The sequence below is a fragment of the Sinohyriopsis cumingii genome, chromosome 6 (assembly GCF_028554795.1).
Source record: "Sinohyriopsis cumingii isolate HCF-2022 chromosome 6, ASM2855479v2, whole genome shotgun sequence".
NCBI lineage: Eukaryota > Metazoa > Mollusca > Bivalvia > Unionida > Unionidae > Sinohyriopsis > Sinohyriopsis cumingii.
Genome location: NC_142966.1, coordinates 142,540,891 through 142,567,887, shown reverse-complemented (window position 1 = coordinate 142,567,887; position 26,997 = coordinate 142,540,891). Strand labels below are relative to the sequence as shown.

The following is a 26,997-nucleotide window of genomic DNA, read 5'->3' as shown; positions in this document are numbered from 1 at the left end:
CTCAATGATATCATTGCTAATTAGGGATGGGATGTCAAGATCATATGAATGAGGGAATCTCAGAATCACCGATGTTATAACCACCGCACCTTTTTGGTGCATGTACATGTGTTTGTGTGTTTATTACTACACTATGTATGACTCACAGCCATTTTGAGTCACCAGGGCTGGACAAATTTAATAAAGTCAGCTTGACTGGAAAATTGTGGGACATGCAGCTTACTAAGCACACAACAATACAACATTGTGATAATGAAAGTTGACATTAAAGGTAAAATACAATATTTGATGCATTATTTAAATTGTTTTTTTAAAATATTTTTAAATGCAACTTTTTTTTTACACATTGTATCAGTTATTATACTTATCAAAATGATCATCTATTATTGTATGTGGATATATTTTGTACATGAGAAATAAAGAAAAGATTTGAAGCAATAGCTGAATAGAATACATTGATAGTCAGAATAGCAAATATAGGCAGCAGACCCATGTATTAAACTACATCAACAATGATAAAAATCTGACTTGGAAATTGGAATGATTTTTTATTTATTTATTTATTTATTTATTTATTTATTCACCTAAATGATTTGAGAACACTTATTTTTATCCATGTAACTATCTTGTGTATCTGTCAAAAATGCCTGAACTCCATTTAAACAAGAGATGTTAATCCCTACTGGCTGTTGAGTATGTGATTGGTTTATCCAAAAAATAAGTTCTCTATCTTTCCTATAAAAATAGTGTAACAGGATAGCTTTGGATCAGATTTATTAATTTCTATTACCTGATATCTAACACAATCTATGTTGTGGTCATTGATTAAAATGCTAAGACACTGGAAAATCTTTATGATTACAGATATCCCTCATGTGTTCTTTTATTCTCACATGGAATTCTTTTTTATTCTCACCTACATATTGTTTGCGACATTTAGTGCAGGTGAGTAAATAGATGACATTATGTATGGTACAATGCCCTCTTATTTTTGATTTATATTTGAGGTTCGTAAATGTGCTTCCATTTTTCTGCAGAAACTGCAGTTAATCAGATGACGCAATCTAACACTTTAGTTGAATATGTGCATCAACCCGAATTATTCCCTCGGATGAGTTATGATAGTAAGGAAACCTGTTAGGGACAAGGGTTGACAAGAACACCCTCAGCAGATGGGGAGGGGAATGCCTCCACATCCAATCAGTCATCTTCCCTAAATTATGTAGCAGTCTTATGAAATTACAACATAAACAATAGATGTAAAACAGAACTTTTGGATGGCAGATGATATGTTTCATTGACTATGCATTTAGAGAAATCCAGGTGGCTGATCATCAAAGACAGGTACTGTTTATTTCTAAATACACCTGGGACAGAAATTGAGTTATGTCATCAACAATTACAGTGTGCAGCTGCCCCCTTTTCCACCTCAAAACAACCAGAATGTTTTCTTTGTGTTTTAGTTAATAGCAGTTATATCTTACCCATTGCTGTTGTATAGCATTTACTTTTTTGTGTCTGTTTCATGTGAATAAATCCTCACACAGAGTTAAGGATGGTCATTAAGACATCATTCACTTATGCACTGATAATGCACCTGTACAGCACAGTCATCTTTTTCAAGGATGCCCAGTCATTTGTTGTGCTATATATAATGTGACCAGAGAGAAATTGCTTATGAGAGGTGAGTTTAAAACCAACTTGTGGTTTTCCCTTCAGCAATATTCTATTCAGTACTACAGTTCATCCTTTTCATTTTCTGTCAGTATGCCTTCTTTGCTGGGTGCCTCAATAGTGATTAACCTCTGAGCCAGCCACATTCTTCAGAAAAAGATATTTTGGAGGAAATAGAATGTATTTACGGCATTTTGTCCAGGTCAAGCAAAATGGTCCTCATGGAATGGTCTCTTTACTGCTCTATGAATCCTGTGAGACCAGAGAGCAAGGGCAGTGGATGTATTGAGCTTCCAGTTGGATCATAGGCTCACATATGCTTTCCACCATTCTGACTGCTACCTATTCTGCAAATGTCAAAAGCTTTCACTTTCTATAGTATTCTTATAGCCCCACTGTGGCACCAACAATCATGGTTCAATAATCTTTTTTACCTGTTGGTATATCAACTCAGGTCTCGACCTCACAGGAGGGGTCTTATGTCTCAACACAAGGGCTCCCTCCTATACAACAGCCCACACATTATCTACATTACAAATTTTCAGGCTGGATTGCCAATCGCATCATCAGGCCAGAGGAACTTTGACATCCAAATTCAATGATGCCAGGTGGAAAATCTGTGATTGATGCATTAGGAAACACATTGATTCAACCTGTCCCTCAGTAACTTCCATTGCTGACTTCCTTTTTCGAAAGCTGATCAGTATCAACCATCGAGGGCTACATTGCTGCCATTTCCAACACACTTAAACACTTAAATTCTCTAAGGGCGCATCAGTAAGTTTGGATTCGTACCTTGTTGATCTCGTTAAGTATTTTTAGCTGCATTGACCTTTATCCCACTGTTAGATCCATATAGAATCTATCTTGTGTTTTATGGTCTTTAACCAATTATCCCTTATGAACCAGAGTGAGGCTTCATTTCAGGACCTCCCATTCAAGACAGTGAGTTTTTACTTGCTTTGGTGACTGCAAGAAGATGCAGCAAGATTCATGCATTGTCTGTTCACACTGGGCTGTCTACAGTTTAATAGGAATTACAGTATGGTTTCCTCCTTTGTCAGCTGGTATCCAAAAACCAGAGTTACCTTCGGTAGCTCCTTCACTTACAGAGATACCCAGGCTCAGGCAGATCTGTGCTGGATATGATCAAGATAGGCTTTTATGGCCAGTTAGGGTACCACAGTTTTATCTAAATGGCTTAGATTGTAAAAGGAAGGGTAAAAAAAGTCTTTTCTTTCCTCATAAGGGCATCATTGATATTTCAGCCTCCACTATTCCATGGTAGATTGTCACCACAATCAAATAAGCATATCAGTCCTTTATTGATTGAAACTTCTCTTTTATGAAATTAGTGACAATGTGATTTAAGCTATTGCCAGATGGGCCAGTCTAAATCATTCTTCATCAAACATCAGGAGGACATCAGGAAGACATGATTCCTGTAATTCCTTTTACCTCCACTTATTAGCAGGACGAAGTGCAGGTCTTTTTCTCTGGGACCCATAGCTGTGGCAAAACATGTAGCCCAGAGTGGCACCAACAATTTGTCAAATGGATTTCTCACACAAATAGCAAGTACATGCCAATTTTCTGTTTTAGATCAATTTAACACAGCAGCCGTAAGCAAACCCACCTAAGTGACAAATTGATTTGGGCAATAGCGACATGTAAGATAGTGTCATCAAAATATAATTTTTAGAAGGGGTAAAATTAATTTTAATTATGCAGTATTTGCCCATTACTATTGCCAAATGTCAGCTCTGATGACCTGGTGTGATGTTGTCTATGAAAAAGACGACTTTTCTGTGCATGATTATGCAAGGTGCTTGAAAGGACTGTGTCCTATTGACAGTTCTTCACTCTATGGGAGGATAATTCATAATGAACAGATGAGTATTGCATAATTAATATTAATTTTACACCACACCTTCCCATCCCAACCCCCATCCCCAAAAATATGCATAAATAATCTCATGCATTAAAATTCTTATAAATATGATTTTGATTGTATGTGTTGTTTTACAGGCTGTCACAGCTATGTTATTAAAAGATACATACGTTACAATATCTGTGGGTATGTGAGAAAGCTTGCCAGTAGCTTCTTGTGGGTCGGTAGTTCTTTCCAGGGTTTTCCCGGGTTCTTCCTCCACCATTAATACTGGCTGCTATGTATAGCCTACTGTGTGCTGAAAATGGGCGTTAAACCCTACAACAACAACAACATTACAATATCATCATGACTCACAAAGCATGGGAGGGTTATAATAGATCAGTTGATAGGAATCAGACTTGATACCAAATGTTGTGGGTTTGATACCTGCCCAGTCCAGCCCAAGTTGGCTGTCTGTGTGTGTCTTTGGCAGAGGCACATAGCTCCCATTTCTGTGGCATGCTATTGTAAATAATATGTTACACCCTACTGAAGCAAAGAACAAGAAAAAAAAAAACAGAAAAAGGCAGGTATTGAAATAAACAACACCACCAACAACCCAAGTCATTTACTTATTTGAGTCCTAGAGGAGCAAAGCTTATTGCCTTTCAAATTTGTCTGTATATGGATATTGTATATAGCTCTGGCGAACATTTGTTAATGAACAGTTGAGTTAAAACTTATAAATTGCAGAATTAATTTTCTGTACACAAATTTACCATGAATTAAATTTGTATTACTTGCAGTAAAATCATGATCACACTATGGTGGACATTTATGTTGAGTGATCATATGAATTTTTTTTTTCCTCCACAGAAAACCGGCATTGTGGCTCTGAATGCAACCCCCTTTTCTTTAATTTTACACTACAGGCTAAACTCCACAAATGATTTGCAGAAAGGATGTCAAAAGGTAAGAGAAACACTTGAGTTATTTCCCATTTAATTTTCTGTTGTATTCTTGGTTGAGTTATTTCCCTTGCATTATTATTTTTAGCTAAAACCTATATTTACATCAGTGCAGTTTTACCATTTCATCTCAGTGACTCATTTTTGCATGATATTAACTAGTTGAAAAGCTGAAATAGATGCAAGACTGTCTGCAGTGACTACTTAATATAAACTTGTTAGTGTTGCCATGGGGAATACATTTTTTTATTTGATGATTTAAACTGCACTAGAAATATGATATTTAATATCATAAAAGCAATTTTAACTAATAAGTCATTACAGCAAACACATTTGAATACTGTAAACATTTTTCTGATTTTTGTGTGCTTTTAGCCCAAAAAATAACCAGAATTTGCTTTTCTCTTTATTATTTTCACTTTGAATACAAGTTGTATGGATGAATCAGTTATCAAGAAGGTATATTAGGTGACAAATAAAACCTTATCTTTCCTGAAATGAACTATTCTGTTTGCTGAAATGGTTGTATAAAACTCTAGCAACCAATTAAAAACTACAAAACCCTTTTTTATTGCAAAATGAAAAAGTTACTTGTGCTGAACTCGACCCACTTCATTAAAGATAATGACTTAAAACTTCAGTGTAGGATTTTGATCACATCTTTTGGGGGAAAGGTTTTGGAGCAAAAGAATTTATGGTATGGTCAAGAAAAGTGTAGAAAGATTCTGCAGGTTCTTTGCTTCAGATTTCGAGTTTCTGACTGGTCGCAGACCAAAAGAACTTGTGATATGGCCAAGAAAAGTGTAGAAAGATTCTGCAGGTTCTTTGCTTCAGATTTCGAGTTTCTGACTGGTCGCAGACCAAAAGAACTTGTGATATGGCCAAGAAAAGTGTAGAAAGATTCTGCAGGTTCTTTGCTTCAGATTTCGAGTTTCTGACTGGTCGCAGACCAAAAGAACTTGTGATATGGCCAAGAAAAGTGTAGAAAGATTCTGCAGGTTCTTTGCTTCCGATTTCAAGTTTCTGACTGGTCACAGACCAAAAGAACTTGTGAAATGGCCAAGAAATGTGTAGAAAGATTCTGCAGGTTCTTTGCTTTAGATTTTGAGTTTTTTGACTGGTCACAGACCAAAAGAACTTATAATATGGCCTGACCAAAAGAGCTTATTATATGGCCTGTTGTGTGTCATACACCATCCATTATCCTTCTGACATCCATTCATTAGCATTGTGTATCCTTTGGCAAGGCATTTCATTCTTCTTGCCACAGCATGATATAACATTTAAAGTAGTGATATGCCTTAAAACACCAACCCAGCTGGTGCTAAACATGATTTCAATCCAGCTGCACTGTTTTTTCAAAGTTTTCTGTCAATTAAAGCGCAAGGATCCTGATTGACTGATGCAAGTGTTATGTCAGATCTGGATCTGTCCTGTTCACAGTAGTGTGTGCAGGTAAATGCAAGTACATTTTGTATTAAAGAGAAGATACCAGTTTTATAATTTTGTAGCAGTCAACACAATTTTTTATCATTTGTTGTCATTTTATGATTTAATTCTTAAGTTTAAAATTGGATTACTAATTTATTGTAGGGTCATTTATGCCACACATTCCAGGTGCACATAGAATTTGTGATAAATTTTCTTAGCACTATTCAATTCTTGGAACCAGGCTCTCTTCAGTGACAATATTTCATTTCTTTGTAGGAGTATGATTAAAATGCACTTTGTTTTAAATTAATTTTTTTAAATAGTTGATTTGCTTACCAAGGGAAGGATTTTTGCCATGTATTGTTTTCACTAAAAGACTTCTTATGGTACTGATTCTGTTAGCCATGCCATTTTGATATTCTTAAATTTATTCATGTGAAGTTTAAAAATCTGTGTTATGTGTTTATTATAAACATATTTTATGTGTATAAAATTGATTATATTCATGCCCATTGTATTCATACTTGAAAGTATATGTTTGCATGCAGTGTATTTTGATCATAGGACTTTAGAAGAGCATCATAGGACTTTAGAAGAGCATATTGTAGTTCATTTTGACTGATAGGAGTAATGTGATTATAGTCTTGTAAGTTGGTACAATTTTCTAATACACTGCCACTTAATTGTTTTACTTTCTGAACATTCTGTATAAGGTGGCAGTCAAAATATTTCTAAATTACTTTGAAACAACCCCATTGTTACATGTAGATGGAGCAAAGGCACAAATAATTTCATATCATAACATTCATTCAAATTTCATTGTTGCTGATTAAACATTACAAGACAAAATAATGTAACCAAACTAGACACTTATTTCCAACTCGACACAACCAAGAAAGTGTATGTCTCCATGCATAACATGTAAGTGTATTTATTTTTAGGAACAGGTATTTTTTTAATATAACCAATCACTTTCTAGCTTTGTTACAACAATCCATTGATAGGATCACTCATTTATGGTTATATAATTTGCTACTTACTTGCAGTAACATTGTGCATTGGTTAAAAAGTATTTGCTTCACAGCATTTTTCATATATTTTCACAAACGTTAATGTCAGAAAACAAGCTTGACCTTACAAAGTTGCAGCACTTTTCGAATTCCACAACATGGCATTGTCCTTATGTTTCTGACTTGCTTGATTACATTTTTTAGGTAAATATTCTGTCATATAATATTTAGACTTTGCTTTCTATAACTTGTACATTTTCCTTAAGTCTGTTTGTTAAATTATTTATGAAACCAGACAGTCTAATGGTGTAGCATTTCCTGGATGTCCACCATTATAGGTTCACTTAGTTTCAAACTGATTTTATAAGCAGAGTAATTAAAATATTCATTAAAAAGTTTTCTTAAAACAAAAACTTCTATTTACACACAGATGTTTAAATATTGAAAAAAAGTGGTGTTTTCATAATCAAATGGTTGGCCTAACTTGCAGAAATCAAGCAGTGATAACTTGCTTGGGAAAGATTTAATGGTCCTTCAGCTATTAAAACACATTCCTGTGAATATATAAGAGATTGTTTGCAATTGGTGTGAACACCACATACAATACTTTTTGCCTTGGGCTATGACACTACACTGTCAAAACGTCCTAGCTACGGTGAGGGGACATCTCAAAACTACTTCATCTCATTTTACAGAGGTCAAGGTTATTTAAAAGCATCGCAATATATATTGGGGAGTTTTGTCGTTATAAATTACATCTTCATAATGAACTTTTTTTCACTTTCGTAAATGTGAAAGGTGTAGTTTGATTGAATCTAAAAGTCAACAGAAAATGACTTTACTTCGATGTGTATCAGATCTCTGTTATCTTGCAGATCTTAATTTCAATCACATTGAGACACGTTATTGCATTTTTGTACTTCACTCATCTTATGAACACAGTGACTTTGGGGTTCACATTTTTTTTCTTCTTCAATATTAGCAGCAATTTGATAGTTGTAATATTTTCAGCTAGCAAAATTCAAACTATTTTCAATGTCCACTAGATATTTAAGTAAAGCTGTAACTTCAATATAAACTAACAGTACCAAGAAATTTCCATTTAATTTTTTTTTCTTCAGCCTGCAATTTAAGAATTGCAACTATCAAAATACCAGTGATTCAGTTTTTATTGTATTGCTCCAGGCATCATCAAGTCATTATTTGCATCTATATTTCATATGGTTTTTTACATGAACAACTAGTTGGTTCAATACTGTACACCAGATTATAGATACAAACTTTAAACATATCAGTCTATACCAAACATCAGGAGACAGTAGATATGGCATAGTGTTACAAGTACTTGTATTTAATGAGCAGCAAGTTGCATAATTGTATCATTGTATTATACATTACTCCTCATTATAACACTTTTAATGGGAGCATGAGCAGCATGTTGTTTAATTGTATCAATGTAGTATACAATACTCACTGATTATAACACTATTAATATGGGTCTGATTAGCAGTTTGCTTAATTGTTTCAATGTATTACACAGTAATCCCTTGTTATAACACTTTTAATGGGAGCATGAGCAGCATGTTGTTTAATTGTATCAATGTAGTATACAATACTCACTGATTATAACACTATTAATATGGGTCTGATTAGCAGTTTGCTTAATTGTTTCAATGTATTACACAGTAATCCCTCATTATAACACTATTAATGGTAGTCTGAGCAGCATGTTACATAATTGTGTCAATGTATTATACAGTAATCCCTCAACACTATTCATGGAAGTGTGAGCAGCATGCTGCTTTATTGTGTAACTGTAATATATAACACTCTCTCATTATAACACTATGAAGGGAAGTGTGAGCTGCATGCTGCTCAATTGTGTCAATGTAGTATACAGTACTCCCTTGTTATAATGCTATTCATGGGAGCAGAGCTATGGAGTATATCACCTTATATTGCAACTGCCTTGCAATGAAGTCCATAATACATATAATTCTATTACGGAAAATGAAATGAGATCCATGACCATATCTACCTTATAACAGGAACTATGTTATAATAAAGGGCCTTTTAACAGGAAATGTGTTATAATAAAGGGCCTTTTAACAGGAACTGTGTTATAATAAGGGGCCTTATAACAGGAACTTTGTTATAATAAAGGGCCTTATAAAAAGAACTGTGTTGTAATAAAGGGTCTTATAACAAGAACTGTGTTGTAATAAAGGGCCTTATAACAGGAACTGTGTTATAATAAAGGGCCTTATAACAAGAACTGTGTTGTAATAAAGGGCATTATAACAAAAAATGTGTTGTAATAAAGGGCCTTATAACAGGAACTGCATTGTAATAAAGGGTCTTATAACAAGAACTGTGTTGTAATAAAGGGCCTTATAACAAGAACTGTGTTGTAATAAAGGGCCTTATAGCAGGAATTGTGTTATAATAAAGGGCCTTATAACAAGAACTGTTGTAATAAAGGGCCTTATAACAGGAACTGTGTTATAATAAAAGGCCTTATAACAAGAAATGTGTTGTAATAAAGGGCCTTATAACAAGAACTGTGATGAAATAAAGGGCCTTATAACAGGAACTGTGTTATGATAAAGGTCATTATAAAAGGAACTGTGTTATAATGAATGGTCTTATAACAGGATCTGTGTTATAATAAAGGATGTTACAGTGAGTGAGTTCTGTATCACTAATGGATGGCAGTTTTCTATGTACGAAAGCGGTTGTAATCTAATATGTGGTAATTTTTTATGAAGGAAATCTATTTTTGAATTGGCAGGTGAAGTTAGAACCCTACAATATTGACATTTTTATTATTTCACAGGTTTCAAAATTTGATCAATACTGAAACAAAATTATTGTTTGGCAGTGAATCTGCTATATGCAATAATTCTATCATAAGAAATCCCATTTGATGATGAATATATTCCCATCCTGTAAAATTATCACATAATTTTTATGTAGACTTTGTCCAATTAGAAAATCAGTATACTTGTAAACCAGTTACTACTTTTTAAACATGTAATTGAATGGCCTTGACCTGTCTTACTCATAATATGGAGTGCTTTTTGAATGAAATTAAATGAACTCTCATTGGCATCAAAATTGCATTCTTCAGCTAAAAACACAACCATGTTAATGTTTTTCTGTATATCTTGCATTTGACTGAAAGGGCCTTAATTATAATCAAGCAGGCTGTGCATTAGAAAATTAAGAAAAATTTATTGGTTTGAATTACTGCTTTAGAATTGTGTCCATAAAGTATACAGTACCCCCTCATTATAATGCTATTCATGGGAGTGAAGCTATGGAATTCTAATCTGGTATTCTAATGTTTTATTTTCTTGTACAACAGTATATCTGATTGACAGGAAAGTAGACCATGAGTCATAGAATACTTCTTACAGAAATCTATTTTCTCAGTAATAATTGGCAGTTATCCTTTCTCTTGCTACCCTTTTGCCAAAATTACAGAGAAACTTTGTCTCTTATAATTTTTTTGTAAATTGATTCAGTGTGAGCTACAGTTAAGTATTGTTAACTTCAATTTCATTTGGTCTGTTGTCTAATCTTCTTTGGTAAATATCAGTATTTCTTTTTTCAAGAGGTAAATTGCATGAAGTCTAGCTATTACTTAGATACTCTGTGTGAATTTGATTGACTGTTGCATATAATAAATCACATCGTCCCAGACAATTCAGTGTCTAATTCATTATCTTCTGTTAGCAGATATTTGGGCACATGTAATTTAAATGCGATTTCTGTATGAAGTCATTTAATTATATGCTTTTAAAATTCAGTCGTAGAATTGACACAAGGGACATGAATTGGCAGCCAAATTTAAATTGGCAGCCGAATTTAGATTTAAGGTCTTTGTACCACAGATTTTGAAGCATTCAGTAAGTTGTGTAGCAAAAGTATCATTGTAATTCTATTGTGGATTTAAATTTCAGAATCTAACAGTGGCTGAGTGGTTAATGTGTCAGATTTGCACCCAGAAGGGTGCAGGTTTGACTCCCACAATCACATGAGCCTGAGCTGGCCATGATGGTGTGGACTTGGGCAGATCATTTTGTTCTATTGCCTTAACAATGCATAACCTACTTGTCTTGGTGTGCCATTTAACAGCAAACAAGTTAGAGTATGAAACACTTCATATTCAAAAAGTGACTAAGCAGTTAATGTGCTATACTTGTGATTGAAAGGATGCAGGCTTAAATCCTAACAATAGATGGTCTTGGGATGTCTACCTTGATGTGTCTGTGGGCAAGACCTTTTGCTTCATTTGACTCACCATTGAATAAGCTACTTGTGTTGCTCTGTTGTAAAACAATAAACCAATTGGCAGTGGTATCTTGGTATTGTATTGTACTTATAAATCATTAGTAACAGGTTGTGTTGTACTTATAAATCAAGAGTAACAGCTTCGATACCTGCCCAGGTCAGTCCAGTTTGGCTGTCTCGTTGGTTCCTTGAGAGAGGCTCCTGGCTCCCATTTCCTTAGCATAATAAAGCTAATAATGTGTTAAAATTGCCATTACCACCCCCACCCCCAAGAAACCAATGAGAGAATACGTTACTGATATTGGTAATGTGCAATATGAACAAAAAATCAATCAGCTTTAGAGACTTTTTGATTTTCATGTTGAAAATATTGTTGATTAAAACAGTCAATTTTTTACCATTGCTTTTTAAAAACTACAGCATGTTTTGATCTGGTATTTTATTTATTTAGAAATGATTCATCGCCCATTCATGTGACAGGAATTAATTAATTGTTCTTTAGGAGATGTTATATTTATTTCCCTGTAGGCTCTGCATTATTCAATTTACACGGCTTGGTCGATGTCAGTAAAGAAAATATTTACCCACATTTTCTTGGCCTTGCATTCCTTGTATCTCCATATGCATGGAAAATACATGTACATATCATGAAATAAAAGAGTCTGGTTGTTTGGTGTTCTAAGGCACATTAGCACAAGTAGGTTATTTAGTGCAGAAACAATTATTGTTAAGTACCTGCCCAAGGACATGCCACACAACCTAGACAGATTTAATGGTAGGATTATATGGTTCAGTTTTATACAGCATACTTTTGGTCACAAATCTGACATGCTAAACCTAACCACTGTGCCAAGGCGGCTCCTGATTCCATTAGTTGCTTCTTACGACATGTGGGAGAGCATGTCAGGTCTATTCTACAACCCATAGCATGCAAGGGATGAGTTATATAGATTGAAAAAATAATATGCCTGGAACCCAGATGCTACTAAAATGCTTGCCCATGCCGACTATTTGTTATATTCATGACCTGCATAATACCAGTTACATGTGTGAGTACATGTAGTTCTGCTTTTTTTTTCTCCAAGCTGTAACAAATATTTCACCGAGAAGATTCATCCTGTAACATAGAAAAAGAGAAGTCTTAAAACTGGTGTACAGTTTCATAAAACATTAAACCTTCTCCATGTCACTAACTTAAGATGGGTTATCAGATTCATTTCATGGTAGACTTGTACATTTATCATAGCTGGATAAAGTAGACATGATGTTTAGCAATTTTTTCAGCTTGTGATATTTTCTTTAGCTTTCAGAGTGAAAGAAACTAAAGCAATTTATGTATGTGTATACTTACTTTGATTTAATTTATTTTCATGGGAATTGACTTTCTTGGTTAAGTGAAGACATCTTCATTGCTGCTTAACACATAAACCCCTGGAAGTTTTTGTCGTTTTCGCCTGAAATTTGATTAGGAAACACATTTTCAAAGCTATTTCTGAATAAATCATAATAAATCAACTTCAAGGTGAGTTTCCAATAACATAATGCCTAGTTGTATTAGAAACATCGTTTTTCATTTACTATTTGGCTTGCGCATGAGCAGAAGGGTAAAAATTGGAGGTTGTTTTTTTGTTTTTTGCTTAACAGACCCATTATTTTCGTATCAAGACCACTCTTTATTCCAAATACCCATTTTATCCTACTTTTTGCAAAAGTTCATCTGTCTGTTTGCAGTTCATACCTGTATGCCTTAGATCTGAGACTAAAAAGTCTAAATTCCAGACACAAAATCAAATTCCGACCACGAGCAAATTTTGGGTGGAAAAAATCAGGTAAAAAAAATGAGGTTTTTCCCTCTGTATTTTGTAGCGCAACTAGAACTTCCAGATTATTTGGTATCATTGTAGAGCTACATCTGTCTACCTTTCTGTAATACCACCCACTTTAGTGTATGATACATGATCTTGACGCTACAGAGGTTGGCAGTAGGCTACTACCTCCTGGCACGCAAACTCGTCACCAGGGGTTAATTTGTTAACATTGTGAATTGTGGAAGATGTTACCATATGTACTTGCTTATTAATCTGATTCAAATGCAAATTGCACGTTTAGATCTGTAATCACGTATTGAACCAGGCAGATCTGGGTCTATGCAGTTTGTTAGGAGTATGTGTAATCAGTAGAAGAAACAACATGCATATTGGTCTGCTGGCACATTATGCAAAGGCTTTTCAAGTTAAGTGTGGTTTCCAGTTCAATTAGACTATTAAGCAAGTAACACTATATTGTTATTATGTAAAGATCTTTGTTCAGTGGGTTGTTAAACTTGTAGCAAGCATGAAATCCATGAAAACTGGTACCCTACTTAAAACGGTTAATACACAGTAAAAAAAAAGTAAATGGATAATACGCAGTAAAATGATTAATACACAGTAAAAAGGTAAAATGGCTAAGATGTTTTTCCCAACAATAAGACCGGGCTAACTCTAATAAAAAAGCCTTGTACTATAAAATAAAAATAAAAATAAAAAAATTATGTGAAATAGTTAAGGGTCCTCCTGCTTGACCGTTGCTAATTTAAGATTTTGATTTTGTTAGGCACAGCCCTCTGGTGAAAGTCTCATGTAAATGACAGAACAGTGGGCATTACTTGTCAAGGCTTACTGATGCTGAGTTTAATAACAACAGTGGGCATTACTTGACAAAGCTTGCTGATGCTGAGTTTAATAACAACAGTGGGCATTGCTTGACAAGGCTTGCTGATGCTGAGTTTAATAACAACAGTGGGCATTACTTGACAAGGCTTACTGATGCTGAGTTTAATAACAAGAGTGGACATTACTTGACAAGGTTTACTGATGCTGAGTTTAATAACAGTGGGCATTACTTGGCAAGGCTTACTGATGCTGAGTTTAATAACAACAGTGAGCATTACTTGACAAGGCTTACTGATGCTGAGTTTTGACAACTCAGTATAGAACTCTATCGCTTATAATCATATGTAAATGATATGGTTGGTTTTTAAAATTATGCATCTTGTAATTGATCAATTTGCTTTTATGATGATTAAGCTTACATCTGTGTCACCCATTACCCTAAACTTCAGTGTCTTTACCTGTCCACATTCCATATGTACTCTATTCCAATTTATGTTTTGTTGTTTTAGATAGAATAGTTTCTTGAGTGCAATGTATGTAAACAAATATGCCAGGTTATAGCTCATACAATCTTAAGACACCAGTCATTATTTTTTTTTGGTGGGGGGGAAGCAGAAATTCTGGACATGTTGATTGTTGTGCCTGCATTAGTGTGAACATGAGACATACCAGTCCTTTTTTTCGCACCAGTCCCATATGCAGCATTGGCAGTTTGTTAAGGTTTTGGTCAAAGAATCTCATTTGCATACTATTTTCTAATAAAGTCTCATCATACTTAGAATGAATCATTGTGAAGCCACGATTATTCATTCTGTGACATGTTTGCTTGCAATTTCGATGATGGAATGAAGGTCACAGTGCTTAAACACTAGGCCACCAGTGCGGTGTTAAAATTTGCATGAATATTTTGGGTAAGTATTTTTATTTTGCTTATATTTCCTTGGTATATTTTCCCATACATAGCATGCATCATTATAAACCTGAGACAGTTCATTTTGTGACACGCTGGTCTGCCATTTTAACTTTGGGTCAGGGTCACAGTCATTGAAAATCTGTGTTAACTCTTTGGTTATAGTCTTTTCAATTGTTTACATTTCATGAACCCATTGATGGAAGTTTGTTCATACCATGCAACTCATTCTGCGATGAGTATGCCCAGCCTTTTGACCTTGACATCAAGGTCATACATATTACAGCAATGCTTCGATCATTGATTTGATATACTGGCTGATGACTTCTTTTCCTCTTTTTATACAGTTTTATAGAGATAAATTAAACTGATTTTTTTTTCCATTCAATTTGTCTACAAATAAATTTTTTGGTAATAAAAATTGTTTGGATATACTTTCTGTTTGAAAGTATCTATATCACATTTTATTTTCTTTAAAGATCAGGTCTGTAAAAGCAAGCATTTTTGTTTCACCTCATACCTATGACAAATGTAATCTCCAGCTGTATATGTGTGTTTGACATGGATATACACAGAAGCAAACCTTTCCCCTAATTGTCTTTGGTCATGTCACATCATTCATAACACTGTTGCACTTCAGGTACAGTATGGTTGCCATGGAACTTTGATGGAACACTATCCACAGTGCATCTTGTTGAAAACATGCAAATCAGGTCTTACATTTGATGACTGAGATTTTAGATATGGTGTCATGCTGTGATTTTCTTTGAAAAAGATTACCAAGAATTCAAGAATCGAATCCATGTCTGGCGGTGTTTCCTGGAAAGAATTTAATTCCACTTGGTGCCTTGTACATGAAGTTATTTACACCTTTACTACACATGTTGCATGATATTATAATTCCCACATTATTCATAGTTTGGTATTAAAGCATTTATTCAACAAAGCATCACATTATATGGTGACAGGATGATTTTTCACATGATAGGAACAATGATTACATCTTAGAGGTCTGGACAATTTCATGAAGTAAGACAGAGTCAGATATTTTTCTTAGTTCATATTTCTGTGTATATGAAGTCAAGGTTTTAGCTCCACTTTTCAAAGACCTGAAGAGCTTGTTGGATTATCTTTGACCACAACAACCATCTTGAAAATCTTGTTATTGCTACTTACCCTCCTTATTTACATCAACTTGGAGTTTTCTGTTAATAAAGACTATTGTTTTGTCTAGTTGGTCATAAATCAAAATGGTGCCAATCCACTATCCATAATGACCACCACAGCAGCCATCTTGAAAATCTTGTCATTTTCTACTCAAAGGAAAGCCTCATCAGCATGGTTTTCTTTGCTGAAAGACAGGCTTGTCTTAAGTAAAAGTTGTGCTGGTCTAAAAATGGCCACCACATGAAAATTGTACAGATACTTCTCCTAGAAAGAAAGTCATATCTTCACAGGAGTTTTACCAGAAGACTTGGAAACTCATTTGCTAAATGGTTGAGTTGGGTTGATATGTGGTGGGCTGGGCTTGGAGTTTCCAATGAATGTTTATGTTAGTTTCAGTGAAAATTTGTAATCAGATATGCCCCTTAATGATTAATATAGATGCTTGTATTGGGTTTTTTTCTGAGAGAGAGAGATGAACTGGTAGAGGAAATTCCAATTACCAACTATACTTGCATGTAAGTCGGAAATAACTGCAAACAACATAGATGCTAATCTGCTGGTGGATTATACAATGGCAGACCAGGGTCTATGCTATTCTATTGACTAATCCTAAAAGCCCACATATACTCAGATCTACTGGTCCAATATGTGGTGGCAGACCAGGGTCTGTGAGTTTAATTGGGATCCAAGTTATTAGCAAGTACATACAGTATATAAAGCTTCTTAAAATGTCAAGTTTCTTCAGCCTATCTGAAAATAAGACTCATGTTATGTAGTTTTGGGGGTGGGGGGTAATGGCTTTGTCCTTGAAAATATGGAATTAAGAAAATAACATTCTTGGAGAAGCTTGTCATAATTGGAAATAAAATTGCAGGCAGTCATTAGGAAAAAAAGATTTTGTATACTGACTGACAGTTTGGCACAGAGGAGATTATTATTCATGTACTGTATGTACTCACTTGTTAGGTCAAGTCAAACTACAAAACTACAAAGATCCTAATCTGCCATAGCATAATGTCACTGCAGATCCGAATCCATCTTGTTTGTTTTACTGATTAAACCTATCAGACTAAACAGACCCAGATCTTCTGGTGTATTATGTGATGGCAGATCTGGATCTGTGCAGTTTGCAGTTGGACTGTACTCATAAGTGAGTAGATATGATAATGAAGAGATATGCCCTGCTTGTTTTCACATGGCAATCTTATATTGGGCAACAAATCACTTTATGCAGTCATGTAGTCATGCAGATGATGCAGTGCAAATTTGATGCAGTGGAGAATGTAAATCAATGCGCCCTGGAGATAGAAGACTTTTTTATGTACAAGCTGTTGCATTAATTTCCATATTTCTTGCCCAGTGGCTTTGCTAAGGATGGCCTGGCTCAACGAAGTTTGTTTTATCATTGATTGGAAATTGCTTCTTGGTAATGTGAATTAAATTGTGCTTTTTTTTTCTTCTCTTTTATGCAATACCTTTTTGATCAGAATTGGAGGGAGGGGTTTAAATAAACATGTATGACCTTTGTTGGCACTGTTCCATGTTTTATATATATATATATATATATATATATATATATATATATATATATATATATATATATATATATATATATATATATATATATATATAAAAACTTGGAACAACTTCCTAAACACGGCACAATAGAAGTTTGCAAAATTTGACAGCATCCTCATTGATGGCTTTCAGAATTTACAAATTATGCAACTGTTCAGTTAAGTGTAATATTTTAAGACTTGGGCCTCTTGGTGCTGTGTAATTCTTCATCATAATGTTCTGTATACAGCCTTAATAGTGAAACTTCCTTAAAATGAAGCGCGTGATACATGCAATTTTACTATCACCGAACGAAATGGGATCTATGATGGTCATAAAAATCACCGTATGAAGAAAGTGTGTTATAATGAAGGGTGTTATAGTGAGGGAATGCTGTATTTGCCTGTGCATAAAGTATGACCCAAAATGAACAGCATGGATCAAGACCTATCACTGAATAATGAGCAGGCGGGTTAGAGTTTACCCAGTTCACAATCATAAATGTAATGAATATTGTAGACCCAGAACTGCTGGCAAATTATATGACACCATATCTTGTTGGATACTGTTGATAGTTGGGAATGCATTATGCACAAGCAGTTATAATGTATTTGCATTGTCCAGTTTCAGACCATTATGCAGAATCTGTACAAATTGTTTCTGAATTACTAAAATAACTCATTTTTATGATAGCCATTTTTGGAAAATTAATCAAAGATAGATATTCAAAGCTGTGATAAACTGACAATACAGTCCTTTTTGTTTCTTTGTCCAGACTAAAATCGATTGAGGTTACTTTCTTCTTCAAACCTAAAGCAAACCGTCTGGGCCGTGATGATGAATTTTAATGTTGATTGCTAAAAAGCAGACATTTTTTTATCAGAGTTGACATTTCTAGATTAGTTTCAGGGAAATAAATGGCCAAACAAATAAGTTCTTTTATTCATCCAAACAAAGAGTAATTTTAAAATGTAAAGGCTGTAAAAGAAATGAAAACATTTTCCTAATATTTTTCTTACAAAGACATTTGTCATCTGCTTGCAGATAAATCCTCTTTGAGTGTCACCATAATGTGATGGGACTTTGTTAACAACAATGTTAATAATATGATTTAAATTAAAAAATTGCAAACTTCTTTCCAGTTAAAGCTGTTTTTCAAAACAGACGGTATTTTCCTGACTATGCCAATAAATTTTATTACCGTCAATTTTTATATATAGTCTTGTTTTTTTCTGCATTGTTGTTGCTGTTGTTGTAGGGTTTAATACCATGTTTCAGCACAAGATAGGCTGTACATGGTGGCCAGTATAAATGGTGGAGGAAGAACGTGGGAAAATCCCAGAAAAAAACACCAACCTATGAGAAGCTACTGGCAAGCTTTCACACATACCTACATTAGCCAAGCCCGACACTTGAACCCATGCAGACAGAGTTGAGACAGCAGTGATGCATAACGGTGAACGCTTTGGACCTGACTCAGCCACTCAGGTTTTAACCTGTGAACAAATTATAATCAATATAAATTCCCATCATAAATTATTTGTGCAATGTTTCTTTACATAGCATTTATTTTGGGGTGCTGACTCGTTGATAAAAGTGGATGCTACATTTTCTTTTCTTCCTAAAAAAATCTGAAGAGACATTGTCAGAGGACACTTGGGTTCAATTGTAGATGCCAGAATGGCGGCATTCTTTTATTATGTATCTTAAAGAAAGAAATATTTCTCAGCTGTGGCACTTTTAAGAGCAGACCCAGGTGTTAACAATGAGCAAGAATTATTACATATAGCTCTGACATAAGAATCAAAATAATTATTCACTGGTCTTACATTCACGCGCTGTATTAACTTTGAAGTCTGGGTTCAGATTTGTGCTTAAAGTATTCAGTGTTTGTGGTACATGGACGTTGATTCCTTACAATCTGTTACTTCAGATTTACTTAGAAACAGTTCTAAGCTCAATTTCATCTTATCCATATATACAGTACTGCCATTCATAAGCTACATTTTTTTGCTGTCTGGATATTACCAATAGTGTCTTCATAATGTGTTTCATGTCATGTCTCCCTTGTACTTTACTGTCTTTACCTTATTCACTTTCAGCAAAGAAATGGCCCATGGGAAATCTGCTTGCTTTGCTTAAGAAAGAATATTAATGGCATCCAATCTTAGGCCCTACCCGAGGGGTTTTCCTTTAGTATTCCAGATAATTTTTCACAGCTTTTACTGTAATTCAGTTCTGTAAGTTGTAAAACTTGATTTCTGAATTTGACAAGTATTGTTAAAGGAGTAGCTATAAAAAACAACTTGATTTTATTGATTAGGACTTTTGTGATATGTCATTCACAAGTTGGGTAGATATGAGGCAAGACATGAAATATAGCATCTGATAAAGATGATTGCATCTGTTTCTGTTTGGTTATATATATTTCTTACTTTATGCAGCTTTATAAGGCATTTATGGTTATCTGCTCTATAAGGCATATTTATGGTTATCAGATTTGTAAGGCATATTTATGGTTATCAGATTTGTAAGGCATATTTATGGTTATCAGCTTTGTAAGGCATATTTATTGTTATCATATTTGTAAGGCATATTTATGGTTATCAGATTTGTGAGTCATATTTATTGGTATCAGATTTGTAAGGCATATTCATGGTTATCAGCTTATAAGGCATATTTATGGTTATCAGATTTGTAAGGCATATTTATAGTTAATCAGCTTTGTAAGACATTTATGGTTATCAGATTTGTAAGGCATAATTATACTTATCAGCTTTGTAAGGCATATTTATGGTTATCAGATTTGTAAGACATTTATGGTTATCAGATTTGTAAGGCATATTTATAGTTATCAGCTTTGTAAGACATCTATGGTTATCAGAGTTGTAAGGCGTATTTATGGATGTCAGATTTGTAAGGCATAATTATACTTATCAGCTTTGTAAGGTATATTTATGGCTATCAGGAATGCTTTTATTTTTTGTCTGAACTTTATGTAATTTCTCAAGTCCACTAAATATTTCCTTGTTTGTTGAGTGTGTTTATGTGTAGGCCAAACAAAAAATAAATGTCTTTCCAGTTGGTGAACTGTCCCTGTTTCTAATTGTTGACCCTAGCACTCCCCCAATCATGGTTAAAAAAGGAAAGACTGGCCTACCCTAATTTTAAAACCAGTGCAACAGGAACCATACAACTTTTTTTTTTGGCCATACTGACCCTCTCATAATTATCTTGACTGGCTTTAGGCATCCCACTCAAAATATAGCTAGAAAATTGTAGGCCAGCCTATTTTTATAAACAAACTTTCTGATGTTCAGACAAGCTATTTCACATTATCAGCTATAGTGTAAGCATAATCATCCCACTTTAGTTACAGCTTCTAGATTGCAACTTGTACAATGATTAGCATACAAATAGCTCATTCATGTAATATAAGGTACTGGCAGTTTCATTTTCGAGGGGAATTAGGCTGTGATTTTCATTTGAGCTGAAATATTTTCTTTTATATCAAGATAGTTGATATTTTTTACAAATAAAATCATGGATAAAATATAGTGTTATTTGGCTTACAAACCAAAGCAAGATATTTTTTCAAAGACCCTGCCCTGTAATATAATTGTGGTATAACGTGGTATTGCAGTATGTTCATGGTACCCAGCTCTAATATATTGATTGTGACATCCACGTCATGTGTACAAATATCTAGCCATACACTTTTCATTGTAAATTAGGCTTTTTAAGATTATTATATATATTTGCCTCTTCCCAATCAAGTCCAACTGAAAATGCACCCACAGTTCTGGGTCAGTGCATTTTGTTAGGAGTAATCAGTAGCATGAACTATATAGATCCTGATTTACTGGCACATTATGCAATTGCCAGTCAGAGTCAGTGTTGCTTCAGTTGGACCTGGCTTATAAGAGAGTGAATGCAGTATTTGAATAGTGGCCATCATATAATTGCCTGCATAATCAGTAGTGTTACGATTTCATTTTGCATGCTGTAAGTGTGTATGAGTCATTCCAACTAAATTGTCTCCACAAGATCAAATCAAATTCATGAAGTGTAACTATTGATTATTTTGAATTGAATGTTACCAAGTGGAATACATAGTTTTTCGCAGGATATTGTACAGCACTCCCAAACTATAAGCCAGTACAGTACACACTGGCTGCCTTCAACAGCACTCCCTTGCTATAAGCCAATATACTCTGACTGACTTTAATAGCACTCCCTCACTATAAACCAGTATACTTGGCTACCTTCAACAGCACTCCCTCTCTACAAGCCAGTATACTCTGGCTACCTTCAACAGCACTCCCTCTATACAAGCCAGTATATTCTCGCTACCTTCAGCAGCACATACTCTCTACAAACCAGTATACTCTGGCTGCCTTCAACAGCACTCCCTCTCTACAAGCCAGTATAGTCGGCTACCTTCAACAGCACTCCTTCTATACAAGCTAGTATACTCTGGCTACCCTCAACAGCACTCCCTCTCTACAAGCCAGTATACTCGGCTACCTTCAACAGCACTCCCTCACAATAAGCCTTCCTGCTACTTTCAACAGCACTCACTTGCAATAAGCCAGTATACTCTGGCTACCTTCATCAGCACTCTTTCACAATATAAGCCGGGGCCCCGAGTGGTCTAAAGTGCTCTCCGTTACGTATCACTGCCATCTCACCTCTGTCTGCGTGGGTTTGAGTCTCGGATTCAGCCAGTGTGGGTATGTGAGAAAGCTTGCCAGTAGCTTCTTGTGGGTCAGTGGTTCTTTCTGGGGTTTTCCCGGGTTCTTCCTCCACCATTAATACTGGCCAGCATGTTTAGCCTATCTTGTGCTGAAAAATGGCGTTAAACCCTACAACAAAAACAACAACAACAATATAAGCCAGCATACTCTGGCTACCTTCAACAGCACTCTCTCACTGCAAACCAGTATAATCTGGCTATCTTTTATAGCACTCCCTCACTGTAAGCCAGTATAATCTGGCCGACTTTGGCGGCACCTCATCCCTACAAACCAATATACTCTGGCTACCTTCAAAAACACTCCCGGAGTCCATCTGCAAACTGCACAGACCCAGCTCTTTTATCACATAATGCACTGACAGATCTGGGTCTGTGCAGTTTATTAGGAGTAATCATTAGAACCAACAACATTGATCAGGATCTTTGTCGTTTTCAGTTTTCCTTAACTTATAAGGCAAGTGAATGCAGTATTATGCTATGATACATTATAGATAGGTTATGGTGCATATGACATGTTCATGCTTCTCAGAGAATAATAGTATTTGGCAGGTCTTACATGTTTCGATTTTGGTGATATACCATCAATGCTCACATGTAAGTCAAATCCAACTGCAAACTGAACAGACCCAAACCTGCCATTGTATAAAGCACAGACAGATCTGGGTATGTGCAGTTACTTAGGAGTGATCAGTAGAACATACTGCATAGACACTGGTCTGTAGGTGCATTGTACTATGGCAGATCAAAGTCTTTTTTGTTTGCAGGCTGACTTGACTTATAAGTGAGTATATATAGTACCTGAGGGTTTAAGTCTTGTGACCCAATGTTATGTTTGATTGCATTGTTCTGTCTGTAAGCTTCAGTGTTAGACTTGGTGTCAAATATATATTTATATAAACCATTTTTTTATTAGCAGCAATTACGTATCTTTTCACTATTGCTTAGCTAATATATTTTCATGCCAAAAATATACTGTCCGTATAATGTGAATACATCCTCCCAGAGTGGAGAAAAAGTCATGACCCTTTGACCTTTTTCACACCACTCTGTCACATGGTCATGCACAGAAGGTAGATATACCTATATGTCATTCTTTTCATCGACACCATGCTGTATAGACATCTAAAGCTGTTGTGACCAAGAAATTATGCCTGTGGACAACTAATATACCATATTTAGCAGTCTCTTTCTACAGCGTTTAATAATTCTCTGTTGCTGCTGTCCGTTTGTTTCTAAAACTTTATTGTAGCCTTTTGTTTTCCCCCTTAGAACTTTGTTTTTTGCAGGAATTCAGAAGCTACCTCGTGTTCTACACATCAGGTGAGATACTTTTACTCAAAATACTAACTGAATGGTACGGGTTAGTTCCTATGTTTTAGGAACAATAATAGGCCCCTCTCCAATGTTGAATACATAGTTTCCTCCATTTTTATTTTCAACTCGATAAAATAGTTACTTGTATGTTACCTCAATAAACAAATCATCAGAACTTGAATATCTTGTTTCTTCTGATAAATGAGGAGATACTTCAGTGATAATTTGAGTTTCACAACAACAAGGGACCACATCACTAATAAATAAAAAAATTAAAATTAAACTTTTTCTGTTTTTTCTTCTTCAGAGACAAAGCATTCTGTGGGGCATTGTGGCCACAAGAAGGCCTTGTGGGAAACACACATAAACTGCATCAAGAGCTCCAGGTGCAGTCTGAAAAACTGTTGCAACATTTGTGATTTGTGGTCTTTCAGCATACCTATCAAACAACAAATGGAAGAACATTCCCTCTTCTTTATCTGATTTTTCAGGCTTTTCTTCCAGATCTCACATGTTAGGACAGACATCTGCAGCAGCTGTTGAAGCCCCTCCAGAAGGAAGGTCTCGACATTCAAGAAGCCCTTCAACTTCCCCCAGTAGGGAGATGGCAGAAAGTTCTCTCATCCTTAACAGCATTCACGCTTCACATAATGGTTGCTCCTTCCTGTTTGGGGAGGTAGAGCACTGTGACCGCAGGTTGTGCCTTCCCAATAGCATTAGGGAGATGGAGCACTCCAACAGTGGGTTGCACCCTCCCATCATGGAGGTAGAGCACTGCAGTAAGAGTATTGTGCCCTCCCTCAAAGGAGGTTGAGCACCATGAGTGCAGTTGCACCCTCCCTTGAAGGAGGTTGAGCACTGTAACCATTGGTTGCACCCTCCCTTTAGAGATGTTGAGTACCACGATAGCATGTTGCTCCTTCCCATCAGGGAGGTTGAGTACTGCAATACATATTGTGCTTCTGGCAACATGTTGGCCCCTTCCATTAGGGAGACAACATATCGCACCCATGATACACCGAGTGAAGATGAGGTCTTCTCCATCTACCACTCATCGATCTCATGGTACGTGGACAGGGCCAGAACCAAGATTCCCCCTCCCATTTTGATGCCCCTGCCCCCCCCCATATATCTATGAACCATATTGAGTGTGGGGCCCTTCCACCTCAGGGACCTTGGTCCATTATGCCCCATGGACTACTGGACCTTGCCATACCAATTGAAGTGATGCTGCGTCTCATGTCCCACCATCACCTCACCAAGTGGTTTCCTTTCGGAAGGCTACAGGTGTTAAATCTTTGAGGGTAGTTAGATGTTCTCACCTATCCTCGGTGCCTCCTGATCAACCAGGGACTGTGACACATAGTATTCCTGTGCCCCCTCCATTAAGGTGGCGCTATACAGTTTCACATTTTGCATAGGGTTAGGAATTTAAAGAAAAAGAATGTCCCCAGCTTTCCTCACTGGTTATACTGGCTATTTAAAAAAGACCTTGTATATCTTAGGTATAATGCAAAGAACCTTTAATTCCCTTTATTTTGGTGTATGATTGATGGGTGGACTATGGGTTATAGAGTATACATCTTGGCCTTACTTCAAATGTGCACCTTTCAAAAAAGTGCTAGCTCGACTTGGTCATTTCCACTTCCTGAACTTCAGAGGTCAATTGTATAAAAAAGAGCTGATAACTTTTTTTACATTTTATATATTTGGTAATTCATTCATTGCACTTTCAGAAGCTGGTATTGTCTAGTCTGGCAAAATTCATTTTCCCAATTTTAAAAGCTGCTATGTATAGTGTACTTTAGACTAATTCAGACTGATTTTTTAACACAAGGGAGCAGTCATTTTAGTTAGCAGTGTGCTTAAATCATGTAAAATTTCCAAAAGTACAATATCCAAAAGAAATATCATCCACATTACATGAATGTAGCATAGAGGTATGCAAACATTCTCTCCATTGTGCATGTTTTAAATGCGAACTACTTCACCTTACATACGTCACTCTCTCAAAAGTACATATTATCTGGTGAGCGCCACCATAAAGAAGATATAGGTATTATGTTTTTATGATTTAACTATGTTTATATGGCTGAAACATTTAAGTCACAAGCATCAAAACAATCCTTATGAATAATTCTCCTGCCTTTTTCCCCACAGAACAGTATTTATGAGTGTCAGAGTCTCTAACAAGTCCAGCCTACCCCTTCCCCATGATAAAAGTGAGCTATTTTAAGAATGCACATTACATTTTGTAAACATAGCAACCAATGTTATGCTGAATGACAGGAACATGAAACTAGCCAGAATTATTTCTCAGATATCAACAATGAATTTTACAATTAGAAAAGGGAGGTAACTCATCAGCTTCATAAAGGTCAGAGGTCAAAGTGTAAAATATTTGCCTATTGTTTAATATGGAAGAAGTGAATTCACTTTCTCTTCATTTATTTTTTTTTTCATTGCAAATAAATGAAAAGAAACATTTTCACCATATATTTCTGTCACTTATTGCAACAGTTTTAAATTTAAGTTGACTCTATTCCTATATTCTAAGTCTTCTAATTTCCCCATAATTAAGGTCACTACTCACACAAACATACCTCATGGCAAATTATGTAAGCAAGAGAAAAATGATCATAATTAGCTTATTTTCATGCTTAAATGCAATATGAATGTACCATTTTATTCAGAACATCATACATAATTATATGAAAAAAAATAAAAATAATTGCAAACATTTTTTTATTTTCTTTAAGGTGGCACTATACAGTTTCGCATTTTGCATAGGGTTAGGAATTTAAAGGAAAAGAATGTCCCCGGCTTTCCTCACTGGTTATACTGGCTATTTAAAAAAGACCTTGTATATCTTAGGTATAATGCAAAGAACCTTTAATTCCCTTTATTTTGGTGTATGATTGATGGGTGGACTATGGGTTATAGAGTATACAGCTTGGCCTTACTTCAAATGTGCACCTTTCAAAAAAGTGCTAGCTCTACTTGGTCATTTTCACTTCCTGAACTTCAGAGGTCAATTGTATAAAAAAGAGCCGATAACTTTTTTTACATTTTATATATTTGGTAATTCATTCATTGCACTTTCAGAAGCTGGTATTGTCTAGTCTGGCAAAATTCATTTTCCCTATTTTAATAGCTGCTATGTGTAGTGTACTTTAGACTAATTCAGACTGATTTTTTAACACAAGGGAGCAGTCATTTTAGTTAGCAGTGTGCTTAAATCATGTAAAATTTCCAAAAGTACAATATCCAAAAGAAATATCATCCACATTACATTAATGTAGCATAGAGGTATGCAAACATTCTCTCCACTGTGCATGTTTTAAATGCGAACTACTTCACCTTACATACGTCACTCTCTCAAAAGTA

At 35.3% G+C, this 26,997-nt stretch overlaps 1 protein-coding gene across 4 annotated transcripts in view; it reads left to right on the top strand.

Annotated features, from left to right (window-relative positions):
- LOC149798159 (protein Fe65 homolog) overlaps window positions 1-26,997 on the top strand; it is a 201,980-nt gene that overhangs the window by 12,770 nt on the left and 162,213 nt on the right. For 3 of the 4 annotated variants that reach the window (XM_089963264.1, XM_089963267.1, XM_089963262.1), the window contains exon 2: window positions 4,424-4,519. In XM_089963264.1, coding sequence (XP_089819390.1) covers window positions 4,510-4,519 — 10 coding nt within the window. In that variant the 5' untranslated portion in view covers window positions 4,424-4,509. Of the gene's footprint in view, window positions 1-190; window positions 272-4,423; window positions 4,520-26,997 lie in introns of those variants that run through there. The other variant, XM_089963263.1, reaches the window with a different exon arrangement.